The sequence below is a fragment of the Triplophysa rosa genome, linkage group LG4, assembly GCF_024868665.1.
Source record: "Triplophysa rosa linkage group LG4, Trosa_1v2, whole genome shotgun sequence".
Lineage (NCBI taxonomy): Eukaryota > Metazoa > Chordata > Actinopteri > Cypriniformes > Nemacheilidae > Triplophysa > Triplophysa rosa.
This window is the reverse complement of record NC_079893.1, coordinates 7,841,947-7,863,188: the sequence shown is the minus strand read 5'-3', so window position 1 is coordinate 7,863,188 and position 21,242 is coordinate 7,841,947. Positions and strand designations below refer to the sequence as shown.

The window sequence follows — 21,242 nt, the reverse complement described above, 5'->3', positions numbered from 1 at the left end:
TCAGGTGTACTTCTACCGCTGTATGGTTTAATTCTGCAAGTGGTGCTCACAGCAGAGCAAAATAGGTGGAGCTTGACTGAAAACTAAGTGAGACACTTCGTGCGACTATAATCAATATAACAGAAAAACAGTAGCTGTAATGATAAAAGAAATTGAAAAGAAAACATAAGAGACAAATGAATGAACAGGAGCTGAAACTGTGTGCAATAAGGATCATGCATAAAAAAAACTTAAATAATGCACATGATGTAATCATCAGTTTTTATCATTTACTAAATTATGCTTATGAGACAAATAGGGACAAAAGATACATTTGCAAAGAACAGACGTCTGGTCAAACTGTCATTTAGAAAAAAACTCACCTTAACTGTGAATGGTAGTGTACAAAACCAACAACGGTCACTGGCTTTGTTCATTACTTCCTGCTGTGTGTGTTAAATTTCACATGAATAAAGATACAGCTTCAAATTTAATCAGTAACTTCGTGTTAATAGGTGTTAAAAAACACAGATTAAAATAAAGGCAAATTCACACTGCTGTTCAATGCCCATGGTGCTAAATTATTTCTTGTTATTCAGTCTCTTTATGTACCTAAAGGATAATGTACAGACTGTTTTAACATGTTGACTCTTTTCAACCCTGACATGTCTCTACACTCCACACTTTTCTGTAAACACACACATATTTCTATTTGCAGTCTTGGGAAACGTTATGCTTACAGTTGATTGAGCAAATAATACAAGCGCGCACACACACACACACACTTACGCATTGCTATTCAAAAGTCCAGTGAAAATGTTTGTGGTTGGTACTGACTGCTGACCCCAAAAACAAAAAGACTGAGAGAGTCAAAGTGAAAGCAAGTCTGTCTGTGGGTCTGTTTTTGGGGAGGACAGTCTGGAAAGCAAACATACAGGAAACCTAAATTAGCATCCTGTTGCCCTGATTTAAACATAACTAATTCAAAAACTGTCTGTGATATCCATTGTTGTTTGCAGATTAAATATGTGCAGTGCCTGCATATTTTACTTTGGATAAAACTAAAGGTAAAGTGCATAACAATTATTTAACCACATGGTCTCAGATCTGAAAAATCTAAAAAAGATATTTTGTTGAAACATTTTTGGAAAAAAGTTTACAAAAAAACATTAAGTTTTTTTTAATAATGCAGTACGTACCGTACACAGATATGTACATATCCGTACTCATTCCAATTAATATTTCATAACAATACTGTAAACACTGAGGCTTTTTCAATTTTCTTTTACGTGTTGTTTAGCAATAATTTTAATGTGATTTACAATTTTGTTGTTAAAGATGGGGTGTCCGATTTCTCTTAGCCGTTGTTGATGTACAAATCACCAAAACAGACACACCCCTACCCCCATCTTTCGCTTTCGTCAGTGCTCGGCTCGACCAATGTCCATCCTGTGCACTGTACACCTAAAGCTTAATTTATAGTCGTGCGTATGACCTACGCCGTAACCTACGGCGGAGCCTACGTATGTAGACAATGCCGTCGTGAACATTTATGGTTCTGCGTTGAGAGTATGCATCGTACTGCAATTACACCGCCGAAACGCTAGTTGGCTCTTCGTGTTTTCACGGATTTGCTCTTCTTCGCCGATGTTTTGTGTGTATGGTAGTGTTTGCAAGCGACAATGGAAGCTGATCGCATCTTAATGGAGTTGGAGCTGATCGAAGTAGAAAAACAGTTACTTTTAATTAAATTACTTAAACAAAAAGCTAGAAACCAGAGATGTCGATGCTCGCCATGTTGTTCTTTTGTGGACTCTGAACTTGCCGGAAGAAGACGCCAGAGAAGAAGACGCCAGAAATGCGTAGAAGGAAGTACGATGCTGCCAAACCGACCAATCACAGCGCTTGCGGTCCGCGTAGGGTCCGCGTTGAGTTGACGCGTTGTTACATTTTTGGAGAGGTGCGCGTCAGGCTACAGCGTAGGGTACGCACAGGGTACGCGGCTCTGCGTAGGCTACGCCGTAGGTTACGGCGTAGGTCCTACGCAGAACCATAAATTGGGCTTAACTGCTGATTGGCTACAAGGTCGTTTTGGTACTCGGCCTGACTTTGTCTAAACAAGCGTAATTCGGAAATCGGACACACCGCCTTTAATGTTTGCCTAAGAAAGTTTCTAACTTAGATAATTACAAAAAGAATGCTGTAATCAACTTCTACTGGAAAAGCTGGGTTTACAAATAATGAGAGTCACAGGGACATGTCATAGGGATGAGCAGATGGTAATAGTCTATAAGTGACTTCAGAGTGGAGACAGAGCTTTCCACTTTTACTCATCTCGCACTGATGTGTCTCTGTCTGATCCACCTGAAATGAATGATACGTTAAAGTAAAACTAAACTGACATCTTTGATAAGGTAAATATTTACGGTTGATTTAATGAGTTACCTTCAAAACGTGTACTGTAAGCATCTCTTCGCTCTTTGAACCTAAAACCATAAAGTAGGAAAACTGAGTAGGAAAATGAAATAGAGTAACTTTGATCCAAAGAAACAAATGTAAACATACTAAAACAGTATGCAATCTACTTCTTAAGTCCAGACCAAAACTGATGTCCACATTTAGAAAATGCATGTCTTTCATTTTTATACATACAGTATACTTGACATTATTAAAGATAAAAAAATTATTCATGTTGAAAAGTTGTGTTTGGCGTGTAAACTAAAGATCAGCAATGGAACAAGTTTAAGGAGGCTTGGAAAAAAACAACATGTGCAAAGCTTATTAAAGGGATACTTCACCCAAAAATGAAAATTCTGTCATCATTTACTCACCTTCGAGTTGTTCCAAATCTAGATACATTTCTTTGTTCTGATGAACACAGAGAAAGATATTTGGTAGAATTCTTATAACAAGACAGATTAGTAAAAATTACTTTATCTTTTTTTTGTTGTTCTGTTGAACACAAAAGAAGACATTTTGAAGAATGTAGGACAGCAAAGAGTTCTGGGACACTTTTGACTACCATTATAATTTTTCCTATTATGTTAGTCAATGGGGACAAAATCTGTCTGGTTATAAGCATTCTTCCAAATATCTTTCTCTGTGTTCATCAGAACAACTAAATTTATACAGATTTGGAACAACTCGAAGGTGAGTAAATGATGACAGAATTTTCATTTTTGGGTGACGTATCCCTGTAAGTCAAGGCCCAGGAAAATGGCTATAAAATATTACACAAAAAAGGATCAGTAAATATTATCAACAGATACAATTTTAGTCAATGCATGCATGGGACAGTATCCTTTGAAAAGGTCCTAATATGTACCATTTAATAACAGACACGTGTACCTTTGAGGTACCCTTAAAAATAAAGGTGCTTAAAAGGTTCTTCAGAGCGATGCCATAGATGAACCATTTTGGTTCCACAAAGAACTTTTCAGTCAAAGGTTCTTTAAAGAACCATCTCTTTCTTACCTTCTTATAATCTGAAGAACCTTTGTCTCTTTGTGAAACAGAAAGGTTCTTCGGATGTTAAAGGTTCTTTATGGAACCATTTAGACAAAAAAGAAAATAGAATTCCTCTATGGCATCGTAAAGCACCTCCATTTTTAAGAATGTAATATGCATTCTTTGGGTGCAAAGGTGTACTTTTTAAAAAGGTCCCACTCCAGTAACAACTTGGGTACGTTTTTTGACCATATTTACTGACAGTGAACCTTAAAAGGTTAGTGTTTTGTCCATTATGGTCTTAATTTAATGGGGTTAAAAGCAAATATTCACATTTTGGCCAATACACTCTTAAAAAAGTGCTTCAAAAGGTTCTTCAATGCCATAGAAGAACCTTTTGGTTCCATAAAGAACATTTAACATCTGAAGAACCTTTCTGTTTCACAAAAGATTCTATGTGGCGCAAAGGTTCTTCATATTATAAAAAAGTAACAAAGAGATCATTCTTTAAAGAACCTTTGACTGAATGGTTCTTTGTGAAACCAAAAGTTATTCTTTATGGCATCGCTGTGAATAACCTTTTAAGCACTCTTATTGTATTAAGAGTTTTAATACATAAAACTGTACGTAAGATTTTTTTCATAGTTTTTAGCAATATTCAAAGTCATAGAAATCACTTGATAAAAACACATGATAGCAACTTTCCAAATTTCATTAAAGAAACTTGGTTGACCAACTAAATACCTGCTGTTCGAGCATGACAGAGGAGATACAAGCAAACAGCAGTGAGGAGTGAGAAGATGATAGCACACACTGAACACACACTGAACAACCGCATGTTGCAAGTCTCACAGATTGATGCAGGAGGTGGGGAGATAGTGCGTGTGTGCTCAGAACAATGGCACACTTGCTCTAAACAAACACACAACATATCAATAAATGCTTTAAAAAAAGCTTAAATTATATGTATTTGTTTATTAGTACTGTTCATATTGTTTCTTGGGAACACAATAAGATTCAATTTGCATTTATTAATCTCAGTACATGTTCATTTCAATACTTTTTTTAAATCAAACAATACTGTTAATATTTAAAGCACAATGAAGTAACATGAATAAATAGTGAACACTTGTATGAAAAGTCCCACAAATGATCAAAGGGTTTTTGCATGGAGTTTGCAATTGTAATTAATTGAACAATCAGGTGTTTTTTCTTACCAGCGAGGGAGAGACGTGTTGTTAGGTTTCCATAATAATACACATCAGATGGATATATGAAGCCATTTTCATCTTGTTGCAACTTTCTCTCATATTCAGCACAGTAGTACAGTCCCAGATCAGAGACTGAAATGTTAGTAATAAGTAGATCAACAGAATTATTGGTGGGGTTATCAATAAATCTAAAACGTTGAAAGCTTTCTTGGTCCACTATCCTGTAATCTATTATGAGAGGAGGTCCGTGCTCATAAGAACTTTTTCTTATCCATACGTTGTTGAAACCACAAGTTAATGGACAGTCACAGTAGAGAGTGATGTTGTCTCCTGGTCTGACCTTCATCTCAATTTCTGATCCATTGATTCTTTTCTGACTGAACAGAAAAACATCTAAACAAACAACAACAACAAAACCCTTAAACATTTATTATAATAGATTATGAAAAATAAAGGAATGGAAGAAATAGGAAAAGTCCAATGACTTGTTTAAAATACATTAAAGGAAGGCAATTATTATTAATAGTTATATTTTTTCCTTACAGATAATAATGGTCAAAGTAAATCTCAATTGCTCCATTCTGACATGTGATGAAGGTTCAACACTGCTGAGAGTTTTAATGCAGATGTTGTCTCTCGTCTGATTGGTTTACGTCAGTGGACAGTATTAACATAAGTGGCTGGAGATATATGGTTTGGTTGTGAGAGGTTGACTTCATGATAGTACATACACAGATGTGGTCTTGAGAGCCAAACCACTGCCTATTGGAAACCAGTACAATACCAGAATTGTTTTTGAATACTATAGGTAAACTAAAATTATGAATTATGATGAAGTCAGAGAAGCAACAAAGTTTACAAGCAGGACAGACCAAGGACAGCTGTGACCTAAAGCTTGAATTCATTGCTTTGTATCGTTTTCAGTACAGACATACTGTAGCTAAGTCGTACTGTAAAAAGCAAGAAAGATGAAATAAGAGTCAAAAGGGATGACATAAGGATAAGGACATCCTTTGAAATAATTTACTGAGCGTTAATATTACTTTTTTAAACCAGGGTGTCACTTAAAAAACAACTGCAATGGCCTATTTAACTTGATTAATGCAGAATTGTTTCAGACTCATTTACTTTAATGTCCTTCATTAAAGATCAATATAAAAAGGATTGCATTAGGCCATATGTTATACACCTTCATAACTTAATGAGGAATTGAGAAATAATTTTACATAATTAATTAATATTATATTACTTCAAACACAACTAGCAAATTGCATTGTAGCTTCGATTTGGAAAGCAAGCTACACCTTCAAAAGAATGCTACAAACTTTATTATGTCTTTGAAGTTTATCTTGTCACTGTCCTTCTGAAACCTTGTTTGTCCAAATTCGTTTTTCAGAAAATGGAAAAAACACTCTTCATATTGGTTAGATATTTGCAAAACCTATAGTGACAAACATAAATGGTGACTAATAATAATGAATTATGTCAAAATATATATATATATTACGAAATGTGGAGATATGAGGTTTCAGAAGGACAAGACCGTTTTAAAATATATTTTATACTTGTTTAAAATTGTGTTCTAATAGACTAATAGTTTTAATACATTATAACTCGAATTGTTTGTTGTTCTAAAGATGGGAATACAAAACTTGTGTACGCACCCTCCAGTCCGGCAGGTGGCGGTAATAAACCTGTACGCTTGTTTGCTAAAAGCAAAAGAAGAAAAGAAGAACTATTTGCTGCTGCAGACGTTGCTGCTTTTATACCCGATTATAAACACCCTTTTTAGTCTTTCGAAGGTAGAGAAACTTAGAAAACAGTGGTCAAATATATATTAACACTTTACATCATAACCGCAAGATTTCTCTGTATCCGGAACATTTTAGAAAGAACAGCTTACGGAACCTTGCAGCGTACAATACTGGCTAACTTAACAGTTACTCTCAAAAGTTTTTACTCAGACGGAGCAGTTCACACTTTGTAGGGACATTGTGACGTTTCTGGTTAACAACTTGTGAGTACTTTTGGTTAAATATTTTGTTTAACTGTTAAAGAGGTTCAAACGCTTGCTACTCCTTGATGTGGGAAAACGTCTCTTTAAATCTCTTTAAAACGTCTTCTTTAAATCATCTCATCGTTGGAACCACTCTAGTTGTTCTGAAGTAACTTTAGTTGCTTAAAAATCAAGATTGCGATGTCGTACAGACGTTGCGCTGTTTATGGCTGTGTAAGAACAACGTCTTTGCATATGCTGCCGAAGGACCCAGACGTCAGAGAGAAATGGATTCAGTTTATTGTTAAGAAGAGCCATACTCAAATCAATGCTCACTTGCGTGTTTGCTCAGCACATTTCACCAGCGGATGCTTTGAAAACAAATCGCAATACGATGCTGGCTTTGCACAAAAACTTTTGCTGAAAGATCGGGCCGTGCCAACTATTTGGGACCCAACTAGAATCAAGCAAACTGTGAGTAACGTTTCATTTGTACTACTTTTCAATTCTTTTTTTGACTACCATTAAAGGGCTAGTTCTTCCAAAAATGACAAATCTGTCATCATTTACTCACACTCAGGTTGTTTCAAGCCTGTATAAATTCTTTGTTCCAATGATGAACACAGAGAAAGATATTTGGAAGAATGTTAGCAATTTTCAGTTCTGGGACATTATCCACTACAATAGTAGGAAAAAATATTGATTTTTTTTGTTCTGTTGTTGAACATATAATGAGATATCTTGAAGAATTTCGGAAAATAAAGAGTTCTCTGTCACCTCTCTGACTTCCATTTAATTCTTCGTACTATGGTAGTCAATGATTTCCCGGAACTGAAAATTACTAACATTCTTCAAAGTATCTTTCTTTGTGTTCATCGGAACAATGTACTTTATACAGGTATGAAATAACATGAGCGTGAGTAAATGATGACAGAATTTTCATTTTTGGATGAACTATCCCTTTAAACGGTTTGTTTTCCTAAACCTTCCAAAATATTTTCTTATATTTTCTTAAATATATAATTTGTTTTTTCCACTATGGTAGTCAATGGTGCCCCAGAAATCTCAGTTGCTAACATTCTTCCAAATATATTTCTTTCGTTCAACCAAACAAATAAATGTATGCAGGTTGGAAACAACTTGATGACAGAATTTTCATTTTTGGGTGGAGTATCCCTTTAATGTTTGTGGCAGGTTGCTGCAGCTATTTACACTCATGTTTGACCTCAGAGAAAGACTTGGCTTTGAGACAACTGGTCTGGATTGGTCTGGGACATGTTTATGAAAAAAAAAGAATTTTGCTTAAAACGTTTAAATTCCACTCTATTTAATAGAACTATTGAGTGTTTTTAATGGAAAATGATAGTAAAAACATCATAAGCTAACATCCAGAAACAAAAAGATCTGACATGCATTTTTATACATTAACAGAACGTACAACATACACCTGCAGTGGTTGATCTACATTTTGATGATACAAACCAAACTACAGAGAATGACGTGGGGGATGCTACAGACTACAACAGTAAAGGACTTGGTTTTTGTGACCAAGACAGCGTGGCTTCCAGTTTGGACTTCATGTTTACTGGCGGTCTTGACCCCATTCAAGATTGGTGAGGGTTTTTTTACATATTCTGTACATTATGTACATAAACTGTAGTTAATAAATTCAAGTTACATGATTTAGTAGGCAAGAGGAGCATTTTACAATGGTTATGGAAAACATAATATATAATTATATTAATTTATATAACTAGAGAGGGCTGCACGATAATGTATCGTGATACCACTAAATCCTATTGTAATCGAGCTGGCTGCGATATGCAATGTGTCGATATTTTTTTAATGCGTAGCTTGTCCGTGAAGCACGGCTCTGGGATCAGTAGGAAATGCTGCTCGATCTAAAAGCAGTGCGAGTTTGAGTTGCTTATAATGTGCATTTGAAAAAGCAACACCCGTCAAACATGATCATTATAAATATACTTTATTATCATAAAAATACCTGATGAGGCTTGAGTAACAGTGATAAAAAGATGTCCATAGGCATTTCCTAGATTCTAGAACATGTTATGGTCTTCTTCTGCAGTGCGTATTTGGAGTTTACGCACGAGAGTGCCCTCTGGCTTTCGGATGCAGCAGCATTTTCCCGTACTTCACTCAAAAGCTGTGCATAAATCATGTGATATGTATCGTCGGTTTATCGTGACAGCCCTAAGAGATTGTATAATTTTGACACTGGCCAACAGGAAAATAAAAAATCTTTTTTGTAGTTGAAGATATTTTGGTGGAAATAAGTCAGGTAATGTCTATGTAGTCATAAAAAATATTAATTCATGAGTTTAACTAGTTACATTGCAATAAGTATGAAAATGTTTGTTAATATATGCTGGTCAAAGGCAAAAGATACAAATGTCTTTCAAAAACAAATGTTGAAGAATGCAATATTTGCGCTGCTACAACCAACACATGGTCAATAAGATTGTTTACAGTTTCTAATCTTGCTTTTCTTTTTTTCGTCATGCTGTAGGCCTTCATCTGAGATTGATTCACCAGAGAACGTGGCCAGTTTACGTAAGAGAAAGCGACCCCGCTTGTCTTCCACATCTGCTCCCCATGAAAGGGGTGCTGGGAGGAATGGTCAAGATGATGTCTCAGTCAAAACGTGGCATAGTGGAGTTGAGTCAGATGATGTACCGTCTCATCCTGTCTTCACACCTGTCCAAGAACCTGGCCCGAAGTTCATATCCAATTCCTGCAACAATCCCCTGAAGTTTTTCCAGCTGTTCTTTTCAAAACCCATAATGCAGGAAATAGTCACAAACACAAATGTCTTTGGAACCAAATGTCAGAAAACAGGAAAGCGGTGGGAGAAGATTACTCGGAAAGAGTTAGACTCATTTATAGCACTGGTCATTTTTATGGGACTGTTTAAGTGCTCTTCGCTGGCGGATTACTGGCGAGATTCAAAATACTTCGGTCTGCTGTTTCCTGGCCGAATCATGTCTTACCAGAGATTTCTGTCAATCTTCAACGCTCTCCATATAAGTGATATCACAGAAGATGAGGAGAACAGCAAGAAGAAGGGAACACCAGAGTATGAACGCCTGGGTAAAATTCAGCCCCTGTATCAAGTCATCAGGGAAGCCTGCAAGACTTATTATCATCCCTTTCAGAACATCACAATTGATGAAAGAATGGTGACATCACAGGCTAGAACGGGACTCAGAAAATGCATAATGGACAAACCTACAAATAATGGGTATAAACTCTTTGCACTGTCAGACTGCACCAGTCACTACACATGGGACTTCTTTGTTTATGAGGGAAAGTCATGTGCGTCACAGAGCCAGGGCCTAAGCTATGAGTCGGTTATGGCATTGGTGGATGAAAATATGCTGGGTACTGGGTATAAACTGTTCGTAGACCAATTTTACACCAGCCCCACACTTTTCAGGGACCTTCTTCACAAGAGCATCTGGGCCTGTGGTCCTTTTTGGGCGAACAGGAAAGGATTTCCAAGACCAACAGTGAACGGTTTACCAAAGAACGCCCCACAAGGCACAATGCGTTGGATTAAGGACAAAGAGCTGCTGTTTGTTCGCTGGAAAGATGAGCAGGAAGTGCAGATGTGCTCCACCTTCCATAAAGCTTATGAGGGAGACACTGTGAAGAGGAAGGTGAAGAGAGGAGACAGAACATGGACCTCTGTGGATATCCCCATTCCCGCTCCGGTGTTGGACTACGAAAGGCTAGTGGAATTATATCAGTCGTATATGATTTTAGAAATGTTTATAGTGCTTGAATATATGTTGATTTTATATATTTATATTTCTACACAGGAACATGGAGGCAGTGGACCCATCCAATTGCATTACCGGACATTTCAGACGTATGCACAAGCCTAGAGAATGGTATCAGTCTGTCTTTTATCATGCTTTGGACATTGCCGTTGAGAATGCATTCATCCTGCAGGAAATGACACCCAAGGCAAAGAACAAAAGGGCTTTGACGCGTAGGGCGTTCTTGGAAATGCTCATTTTAAAGCTTATTGCAGGAGTCCCAGTTCCCTCAGCTCGTCCTTCTGCTGCCAACTCCACAACAAGGACACCTGCTACTTCGGCTCCTTCCTCACCTGCCTCATCCTCATTCCACAATCCAAAGCACATCAAACAGGACAGCAGTGCTGGTGGACGGAAGTGCGAGCTGTGTCAACAGGAAACTACAGTCATGTGTGTGACTTGTGATGTGATGTTGTGCTTTCAGCCGCATCGTGACTGTTATAATGACTGGCATGAAAAGCAAGGTTTATGATTGATGGCATTGGCATTGCACATCAAAATGTTAATAGTAGTTACTGTTTATTGTGGATGCACAGTGACATGTTATGTTCAAAAGAATTATTTGAACAAATCTGTTAATCTCGTTTTGACCAAGGAAGTGCTTTTGTTCTTGCCTACACATACACATGTTTGTGTACTTTTTCAGTAAAAGCTGTAAATTAAAGAAAGTTACATAGTTTACAAGGCAAATAGTGAGTCGATTAATCAAGTACCGAATTTGTTGGCTAACGATGTTTTTATAGACACATTGTCTGCTGAGAACTAGGAGCTGTCCATTGTGCTGAATCTAGTGCTGCTCTGAGGCCATCATCTTTTACTGAAAGTATCAAGAGTGACAAAAAGATGTTATAAAAGGCAAATGAGTATAAGTAGAGACGATAAACATTAACAGACACTGCATTGATATTATGAATGGGGAAAATAGTTTTAAACATGACATTCAAAATGATCATGTACATCTCATTAAGTTTGAAATTAGCCTATAGGTGAACAAACATATGGGCCATATGACAATGAAAAAAGGGTGTATGTTGTATATCTTGAATGTGTGCATACTGTACTTCACTGCAATATAATATATGGAAAGACCTTATTAAATGACTGTTAGGTAGATACTTAATTTGATCCAGTATCTACTGTCAGTTTGTGAATTTGGATGAAGAAACTAAGCTTGTTTTTCCACTGTACATTAATACAAAAGGCGGCATCAGAAATTGAGCTCATAGCACAGTTAAAGCTACAATATGTGAGATTTTTGCATTCAAATATCCAAAAACCACTAGCATAGTGTTATATTTTTTATTTACATTTTCCAAATGTTTCCAACAATGTTTGAATACAGATAAATTTGCAGTTTTAACCAAGGTTCTGCCTCTCCCAAAATTAAAGATGTCAAAGGCCAACCTAAAAAATGCTGGATTTTCTTGCACAAATAAATAGTTTACCATAAAACTAGTAGGCGAAAATAAAGTAAATAGGGTCGGTTTTGATTTTATGTGGATTTTAAGCAGAAAGTCAACTGCAGACATACACTGCCCATCCAAAAAAAGTCACACACTAATATTTCGTTGGACACCTTTAGCTTTGATTACGACACGCATTCGCCGTGGCATCATTTGATAAGCTTCTGAAATGTCAAAACATTTATTCCCGTCCAGAGTTTCATTAATTTTTTGCCAAGATCTTGTATTGATGATGGGAGATTCGGACCTCTTCGCAAGGTCTTCTCCGGCACATCCCAAAGATTCTCAATGGGGTTAAGGTCTGGACTCTGTGGTGCCCAATCCATATGTGAAAATGATGTCTCATGCTCCCTGAACTACTCTTTCACAATTTGAGGCCGATGAATCCTGGCACTGTCATCTTGCAATATGTCATCAGGAAAGAAAAAATCCATTGATGGATAACCTGTTCATTCAGTTTATTCAGGTAGTCAGCTGACCTCATTCTTTGGGCACATTACGTTGCTGAACCTAGACCTGACCAACTGCAGCAACCCCAGATCATAGCACTGCCCAGGTGGTGACTTTTTTTTGGACGGGCAGTGTGTAAAAAGAAACGGCAGGCAGATTACAGTAAACAAGATACACGTGTAATACATTGCATGCACTTAAACAAAAAAAAAACTTTTTCTCACATTGCTGGCTAATGTCAAAATAAAACATATTTTTAACAACTATTAAACCTAACATTAACTGTATTGTAAATTCTGTTTATTGAGCTCAAACTGTATAAATAAATAAATTATTTATAAAAATGTATTATATCAGAGTTAAGCATATGTGGCAGCCATAATAGCAATTATACGTTTTTAAGTAAAAGAAAGCATCAATATTTTTGTTTCCTTTAGACAATTTCTATTATTAAATAGAAATACTGCACATTTTTTGTTGGCAACTCCATAAATGAGTCCAAGGTTGCAACATTCCTTCTCTACATTCTTTTATAATAAAAGTATGTTTAGTGTAAACACTGATGCTTTTGTGTACAGTATTAATTCATTAAATAATAAGTAAAGTATTTAAATCATTTTAATTTTTGCTTTGATTCCCGATGTGATTTAATTATTTCATCAAGAAATGTCCGGTTTAGTTAATTGATTCCATTGTCTCTATACACATTTCTATTCCTTTCTATGTATCAAACATTCTGTGCGCAATATTTCATGAGTGTACTAACTACACAGTGAAACTGGGTATGTTGTGTTGCGATGATGTAAATGTATATTCTTATATATTTCATGATAAATGAGTTGAACTAATGACTCTGCAAGTGCTTCGTTACAGATATGCAAAATTAGTGCAAAGTTTTGAACATTGGACAGCCTGTTATAAGTGTCTGTGAGCTTTGTGTGTGTAGAGTCTTAAAAAAATCACGTCAAGGTCTTGAAATTGCTGCCAAAGTGATAGTTAAAAACCGTAGGGTAGGTTTGTCAACACTCATACAGCGCCCCTCCCCCGTGAATCGTCTGTGATTAGCGATTGACGATTGGATGCTTTTCCAGAAAGGCGGAACTTCCGCTACTGGAGCGGCCATGCTAAGCGCCGCGCTCACTGGGAACAAGCTTTGGGTGCTTTAGCTTTAGTTACGTGTTACCGCCATGCCCAGTAGACGCTGTTTTTTCCACCCCACATACGAGCACCCTTTTTTCGGCCTACCTAAGGCACAAGAACTTAGGAAAAAGTGGTTACATTTTATTTTTAACACTGTTCCTGAACGTTATAACCCAACGACTTCTCTGTGTCCCAAACATTTTACGAAGGACAGCTTCCAGAACCTCGGAGCGTACAATGCTGGCTACTCTCAAAAGCTTTTACTCAAAGACGGAGCAGTTCCCACTTTGTCGGGACATTCTGATGTTTGTGAAGCTGAACCACTACACGTGAGTGTGCTTGGTTAGTGTAAACGTTTCTTTTAGATGTTAAGGAGAATCTCTCAACGTGTCAATCCTGGTTTTAGAAGAGGTGCTAAATCATTTTAGCGCAAATCTTAGTTTTTGTGTGGCGGAGACGTATTTGTTTATATTCGGCTCTACAGTACGAAACACTGTTGTTCGGTTTCAAAGCAACAACAAACGCAACTGGGCATGCGCGCTTTTGTGGCCCAAATTTAACTTCCGGCAAGTTAAAAGTATGTCTACCCAATATATATATTTTTTATTTTTAAATGAACACAAGAAAATTCAACAAATTCTTTATGTAATACAATTATTATAAAATAAAATAGTAATATAATTAATATTAATATAAATGATTTAAAATATGAATAGTTATATTACTAGTCACTAGTCAGATCGATCAGCAAACACAGACTGGAAGTTAACGATGAAACCATGTATAGACCTCTTCGGAAGATGGTCCAGTGGAATGTCCTGGTTCAGTTTTGAACACTACACAAACGTTTAACCAAAGTACAACCAACAGAAAATGTATAACCGAATCGAAATGTTAAACAATTATCTTTAAGATTTAATTAAACATTTAAGATAAAAATAATACAAAAAACTCAAATCTGTTTCTGGACTTGCAAAGTGGTCTATACTAGATTCCACATGCATGCTCACTTTGCTGTTCAAATGTTGTTTAAAGTCACCATGAAACGAAGGTTGTGATTGACTTCTTTTCCGTATTGTGATGTATTTCCGAATTAAATGGCTTCCGAAATTTGAAAAAATGTAGGGCGGGGCTTTATTTTGCCTTTCCCTTTTTGATTGGTTTGTTGTATGTTGGGCTGCTCTCGAGGCAAAGGCTAAAAATGCCTGGCCATTGGACAGTCAGTATGTCCTCCCTTTTTTTTGTTGCTGACATCATATGGTGAAGAGTTCTTGTTGAGAGGGGGAGGGGAGCTTAATGTTTTTGATTATAAATGCAAATTTATTTTGAAAAAATAATGGTGTGCACAGATAAATCATTTAGAATAATCACTGCAACGCTGTGTAAAACACTAAAACACCTGTTTGATTTCATGGTGACTTTAAAGCTTCACATAAAGAAATTGCCATTGATAGTTACTTAGCATGTATAAACATGGATAGATGCAGTAACTAGATACCAAATGGTTGAAGGTCAAAATTACAGTTTCAGTGCAGCTTCAAAGGGCTTTAAACGATACGTTGTGTACCTTAAAAGTTACGTTGAAAACCTGCACGTTCAACTTGTAAACACTGACTCGGTACTCCCACCTACGTCAAGCATGACCTTTTCAATGTAATTACGTATTGATGAAGTCATGAACTCACATCGCAGAACAGAGCAAGGCGAGCATTTGTGTTTATAAAGCATATACATTTTAATTTTTTTTTAGAAAATGACCCGTTTCGCTAGATAACACCCTTATTCATCGTGTGGTATCATTTAGAGCCTTTTGAAGCTGCACTGAAACTGTAATTTTGACCTTCAACCATTTGGAGTCCATTGAAGTCCACTATATGGAGAAAAATCCTGGAATGTTTTCATCAAAAACCTTGATTTCTTTTCGACTAAAGAAACAAATACATAAACATTTTGGATGACATGGGGGTGAGTAAATTATCATGAAATTTTATTTTGAAAGTGAACTACTTTAACTGTTTGTTTCAATTGATCAAGCTTGAAAAATATTAAAGATCTGTGAAAGTTCTGACAAAATTCTGACTCTAAAATCCATTAGGCCTGTCCTAAAAGGGATGTGAGGCGTTGAAAAAGCTGTGTGATGTTAATAACTTGTCATTTTGCAATGAACTGTTTTGCAGTTATGACATTTGTACAGATTAAATCGGCTCTTAAAAATGAGTGATTTTGAAAGAGACAATCATAATTTTTACAAACATTAAAACGACTATAATGGGAAAACAATAAGTTAAACTCCAGAAACATAAAACATTTAACATTGAAAATACATTTCATGTTCCAGACAAATGTGCAACAGATACCTGCATCGGATGATGTGCATTTTTCGCATGATACAATCCAAACCACTAAGAACGGTGTGCTGGAAGCAACGGGCTGTAGAGATGAAGATGTTGATTGTTGTGACCAAGACAGTGTGGCTTCCAGTGTGGACACCACAACAGAGGAGATGTTTATCGATGGTCTTGACCCCATTTTAGATTGGTGAGTTTTTGTGCATCTTTAACTAACAGTTTCTTTACTATGTTTTTGCTATAGCCACACCTAATTTTAATGCAAACAATTCTTTGGAATTTAGATGCATATGAACATTTATCCAGTATATGATGTAAAACCACTTACCAGAAAATATTTAGGTGATTAAAAGTGGTATTGCTCAATAAATTAATTATTTATAACTTTATAGTTGAATCTCATTTGGGATGTTTGAGTTCTTTCTCTGTTGAACAGTGTTGTGCATAGGCAACATAATAATATACAGATATACAAATGTCTCCAAAAAAATGTTCATTTCTAATCCTGTTTGTTGGTTTTCTTGTCATGCTGTAGGCCTTTACATGAGATTAATTCACCAGAGGAAGACCAGGATTCAGCAGCCCACTTGCATCGGAAAAAACGACCCCGCTTGTCCTCCACATCTGCTCTTCCTGACGAATCTAACAGAAGGAATGGAAAAGGAAGCTGGTCCTTTGGTGATGTTTCTGAAAGGTGGCATAGTGCAGATGAGGCAGATAATGAACCGTCTCATCCTGTCTTCACACCTGTCCAAACACCTGGACTTAAGTTCACATACAATTCATGCAGCAAACCTCAATTTTTTTTCCAGCTGTTCTTTTCCGAAACCTTGTTGGAGGAAATTGTCACTAACACAAACGTCTACGGCATCAAATGCCAGACAACAGAGACGCAATGGGACCAGATTGATCTGAAAGAGTTTGAGTCGTTCATAGCTCTGGTCATTTTTATGGGACTTTTCAAGTGCTCTTCATTGGCGAATTACTGGCGAGATTCGGAGTACTTTGGTCTGTGCTTTCCTCGAGAAATCATGTCTTACCAGAGATTTCTGTCAATCTCCAATGTACTTTATCTAAGTGATAGCAAACAAGATGAGAAAAACAAGAAGAGGAAGGGAACACCAGAGGATGAACGCCTGGGTAAAATTCAGCCCTTGTATCAAGTCATCAGGGAAGCCTGCAAGACCTATTATCATCCCTTTCAGAACATCACAATCGATGAAAGAATGATGACGTCACAGGCTAGGACGGGACTCAGAAAATGTAAGAAAAACGAATCAAATAATGAACACAAACTGTTTGCTCTCTCAGACTGCACCAATGGCTACACGTGGGACTTCTTAGTTAATGAGGAGAGGTCCCACGCATCACATAGCCAGGGCCTGAGCTCTGAGCCACTTATGGCATTGGTGGATGAAAATTCGCTGGGTACAGGGTATAAGCTGTTTGTAAACCAATTTTACACCAGCCCCACTCTGTTCAGGGACCTTCTGCAGAAGAATATCCGGGCCTGTGGTCCTGTCAAGGCAGACAAGAAAGGATTTCCAAGAACTACAGTCAACAGTTTGCCAAGAAATGCTGCACGCGGCACCATGCGTTGGATTAGAGACAAAGAGCTGCTGTTTGTCCAGTGGAAAGATGTGCAGGAAATACAGATGTGCTCCACCTTCCATAAAGCGCATGAAGGAGACACTGTGAAGAGGAAGGTGAAGAGAGGTGACAGATCTCGGACATTTGTGGACATCCCTATTCCAGCTGCGGTGGTGGACTACGACAGGCTAGTAAAATAATTGTATTTCTTTTTTCAGGAATTATGTTTGTACCAATGCTTTTATTGTTTTTGTATATACTTTCAGGAATGTAAATAGTGTTATAATATACAAACTCTTTATATTTCCACACAGGAACATGGAAGCTGTGGATCCATCAAATTGTGTTACCGGACATTTCAGACTTATCCACAAACCACAAAAATGGTATCAGTCTGTTTTTTATCACGTTTTGGACATTGCTGTAGAGAACGCATTTATCTTGCAGAAACTGACGGCAAAGGCAAAGAACCGAAGGGCTTTGACTCATAGGACATTCCTTGAGATGCTCATATTGAAGCTTATAGAGGAGTCCCCAGATCCCTCAGCGCATTCTTCTCCCACCTCAACAGCAAGGCCACCTGCTGCTTCTTCAGCTCCTTCCTCACCTGCGCCATCCTCAGATCCCCCCTCGCCTTCTGCTTCATTCCACAAGCCAAAGCACATCACACAGTACAGCACTACTGGGGGACGGAAGTGCAAGCTGTGCCAACAGGAAACTACAGTCGTGTGTGTGACTTGTGATGTGATGTTGTGCTTTCAGCCACAGCGTGACTGTTATAATGACTGGCATGAAAAGCAAAGAGTATGATTTATAGCTACGGTTAATAGTAGTTACTGTTTTCTAGGTTATTGTGAATGTTTTTTTTATAATGAATGCACAGCTGGTGTAATTTGCCCACAATGTTGGTTCTGGAGATAAGGGTTTGAGCACTTGAGATTCGAAAGTAGCTGCCAGTGTGTAAATAAATAGTTTGATTACAATTTGTATTATGGCTTCATCAAATTATTAAGAAAATGAATTAACCTGGTGGGGAAAATGGAAAAAGCAAGGTGTTTTCCTAACTAGTTTATTTAAAAAATATATGTAATGCCTTAAATGTGCAAAACATTTAGATCAGTAGCCTATTCTGGATCAGATGATTGTAAGATGTGTATGACGTAGTAACAAAGGTGGCCTATTTTGTAAATGTCTGTTTACACCAAGAACGATAATTATAAACTATAACAATATACTATAATATAAGCATCTACACCAACAGACGGTGACGTTTTGTTCATTCTAAACCTGTGCATTACAATTAAAATCAATTGTTTTTTTTATAGTTATTAAATGTGGAATGTTTACCGTTTCAAGATGGCGGACGCATTGGCAAAATAAGCTATTTTGAAGAAAGTTGGAAACCGAACAGCAGCGGCACCCATTCACCTCTATTGAATGGACACAATACAGTCAATGGTCGAGTCTCACACAATCAGCATTAATGTTACCATCGCCAATAGATGGCAGTGTTGCCTTAAAACTCGCGGCAACTAACGAACTCGTGGACTATGCGGTTTAAAAAACGAATAATTTCTAGTGGAATGTTGAGCTTTAAGCACGTTGATGTGATATACGCGTTTCGCTTGAACACTACAAAACTGTAAGACTTAATCACAAAAGTTAACTGTTTTACTACTATTTATTACATAATCTATGTGTACCATGGTTTAACAATAATATTTTAAGTAATACAAATGGAAACCAGTCCTCCAAAAGCATATATACTACACTTTTACTTTAATAAAAGCATGTTGTTCATTCCGTAGATATCAATAAATACATGCCGCATTAGCATCTGTTTCTATAGGCCGCTATACTTAGGTCGTCCACCATATTAGAACAGTGCGAGCCGGTCTGTGTTGCCAAGTCTGCAGCTTTCCAGTGTTGCCCCGGTTTGTTTTATCCACAGGTTAGGAGTGGAAGGAATTGGTTATATAGCTGTCAATCTTAAGATGCTTTTATTTATGAATGTTAAGTTCTGTTATTTGTACTAGGGACGTAAGGCTCGTGATGAAGGATTTTTTTCACAGATCTGGCAACTCTGCCAAGCCGGTCCGTTAACACTCAAGAGCACTCAAACATTATATTTCCTACACTAACGCATGACAACAACGAAAGGGTATCCAGTTTTTCGGCAATTAAATGCAGTGTTGTGGAATTTTAGCAAACTGTGAGTGACGTCAGTGGACCGTTCCAAGATGGCGGACGCGTCTACGTGCCTGGAGCGCTTGAATGATTTAGATTTAGATTTAGATTCAATTTATTGTCATTGCACATGTACGAAGGTACAAGGCAACGAAATGTGACCTCTGCATTTAACCCATCCTGAGAGTAGTGAACACACGTACCCCCGGAGCAGTGAGGCATCTAGTTTTGATATCTAGGGCCACCAGGGTTTTTAAACGGTTGTTGATAGAAGCCAATATTATCCGACTGCAATATCGGAGGCTGCACTCTCATGACCGCACTTCTGGGGCCGCACTTCTAGGACCCTAATTGGGTTTTTTTACAGCGCCACCTACCGAATCGGAGTTAGGAGAGAACCAAGGACCCTAGTTTTTGAGAACCGAAAAAGTGCAACTAAGACAGTATATCCACCCAATTCTAATTACTTAGTTTTTAAAAGGTTTATTACACCCAAATACTATATGTCATGCAATTAAACCTTATTGCTAACAGCTGAATGTTGAGTAATTATTGTGACTAACTAGCATGATATAATAAGTAAAAATATTAAAATAAACAAGAAATCATGGTATAGCCTTTTCAGTCACTAGATCAACCACATTTCAAGTACAGAGTGAAGACACAATGATGACTCTGGGTGCAGATTTAAGATTGTGTTTATTTTATAAAATCACAACTGAACAGTTGAATACACACACACACAAAACTATATAAATAAATAGACTTAAATTAGGCCGAAGCCTAGTACTTGACCTATTTATTTATTAATCTTTTGTCATACTACTGCCTGCACTGAGCTGTGTCCTTGAATAGACTACACAGTACATTACAAAATCTAGCACATGGTATTTTAACAGTCAATTATTATGATGTTAAATGTAACAATCAATATTACAGAAACAGTGTCAAAATGAAGAGACATGCATCGTGGGATTAACTAATTGACTGTGGGCACGAGACAATTAAAACATTAAGATTAATTTAAATTACTTAAAATGGAAAAACAATGAGTAATTAACAAGGTTTCACAACGAAGAGTGCTACAGTTTAATGTGCTGGTTAGGTCTAGAATTAATAATTATCCCATAGTCACAAAATCAACATAAACACACCTAATCCTAACCCCTCCCCTAACACCTAATCCTCACCCTAACCATTGTGGGGTTGGTGGCTGGGTGCATAATTTGGCAGGGGTGCATTTCTCGGCATTACACGGGTCGTGCTACAGCTTCGCGAAACGAATATACTTACAACTCGTTTTACAGCATTAGAAGCTTATATTGTGGCTATATACTGCATTCAAGACTATTTAGCAACTCACTTCGGCTACATTTACTTTCCAATAAGATGTTAAATGTTTTTAATGTTGAACTATTAAAAATTCATTCAAATTTGACACTCACACTCTGACTGTCGTCCATTGTGGAATTGCACTCGACTCGTCACTTCCGTTGAGGCAGGGTCCTAGAAATGCGTCCCCAAAAATGCGGTCCTGAGAGTGCAGCCTCCGATATTGCAGTCAGATACAGCCGGAAGTGGTGAAAACCTCG

General features: G+C 37.2%; 2 protein-coding genes across 2 annotated transcripts; both read left to right on the top strand.

Annotated features, from left to right (window-relative positions):
• The first annotated feature begins 6,359 nt into the window (after positions 1 to 6,359).
• On the top strand, positions 6,360 to 11,597 carry LOC130553117 (piggyBac transposable element-derived protein 4-like). The gene is made up of 4 exons (XM_057331866.1): positions 6,360 to 7,107; positions 8,065 to 8,246; positions 9,161 to 10,381; positions 10,473 to 11,597. The coding sequence occupies exons 1-4, from the start codon at positions 6,835 to 6,837 to the stop codon at positions 10,942 to 10,944; spliced, it is 2,148 nt and encodes a 715-aa protein (XP_057187849.1). The 5' UTR covers positions 6,360 to 6,834; the 3' UTR covers positions 10,945 to 11,597.
• Positions 11,598 to 13,507: 1,910 nt separating this feature from the next.
• On the top strand, positions 13,508 to 18,446 carry LOC130553110 (piggyBac transposable element-derived protein 4-like). Its single transcript, XM_057331856.1, has 4 exons — positions 13,508 to 13,854; positions 15,864 to 16,063; positions 16,409 to 17,650; positions 17,778 to 18,446. Exons 1-4 carry the CDS (start codon positions 13,573 to 13,575, stop codon positions 18,271 to 18,273), a joined length of 2,220 nt encoding a protein of 739 aa, XP_057187839.1. The 5' UTR covers positions 13,508 to 13,572; the 3' UTR covers positions 18,274 to 18,446.
• Positions 18,447 to 21,242: the final 2,796 nt, after the last annotated feature.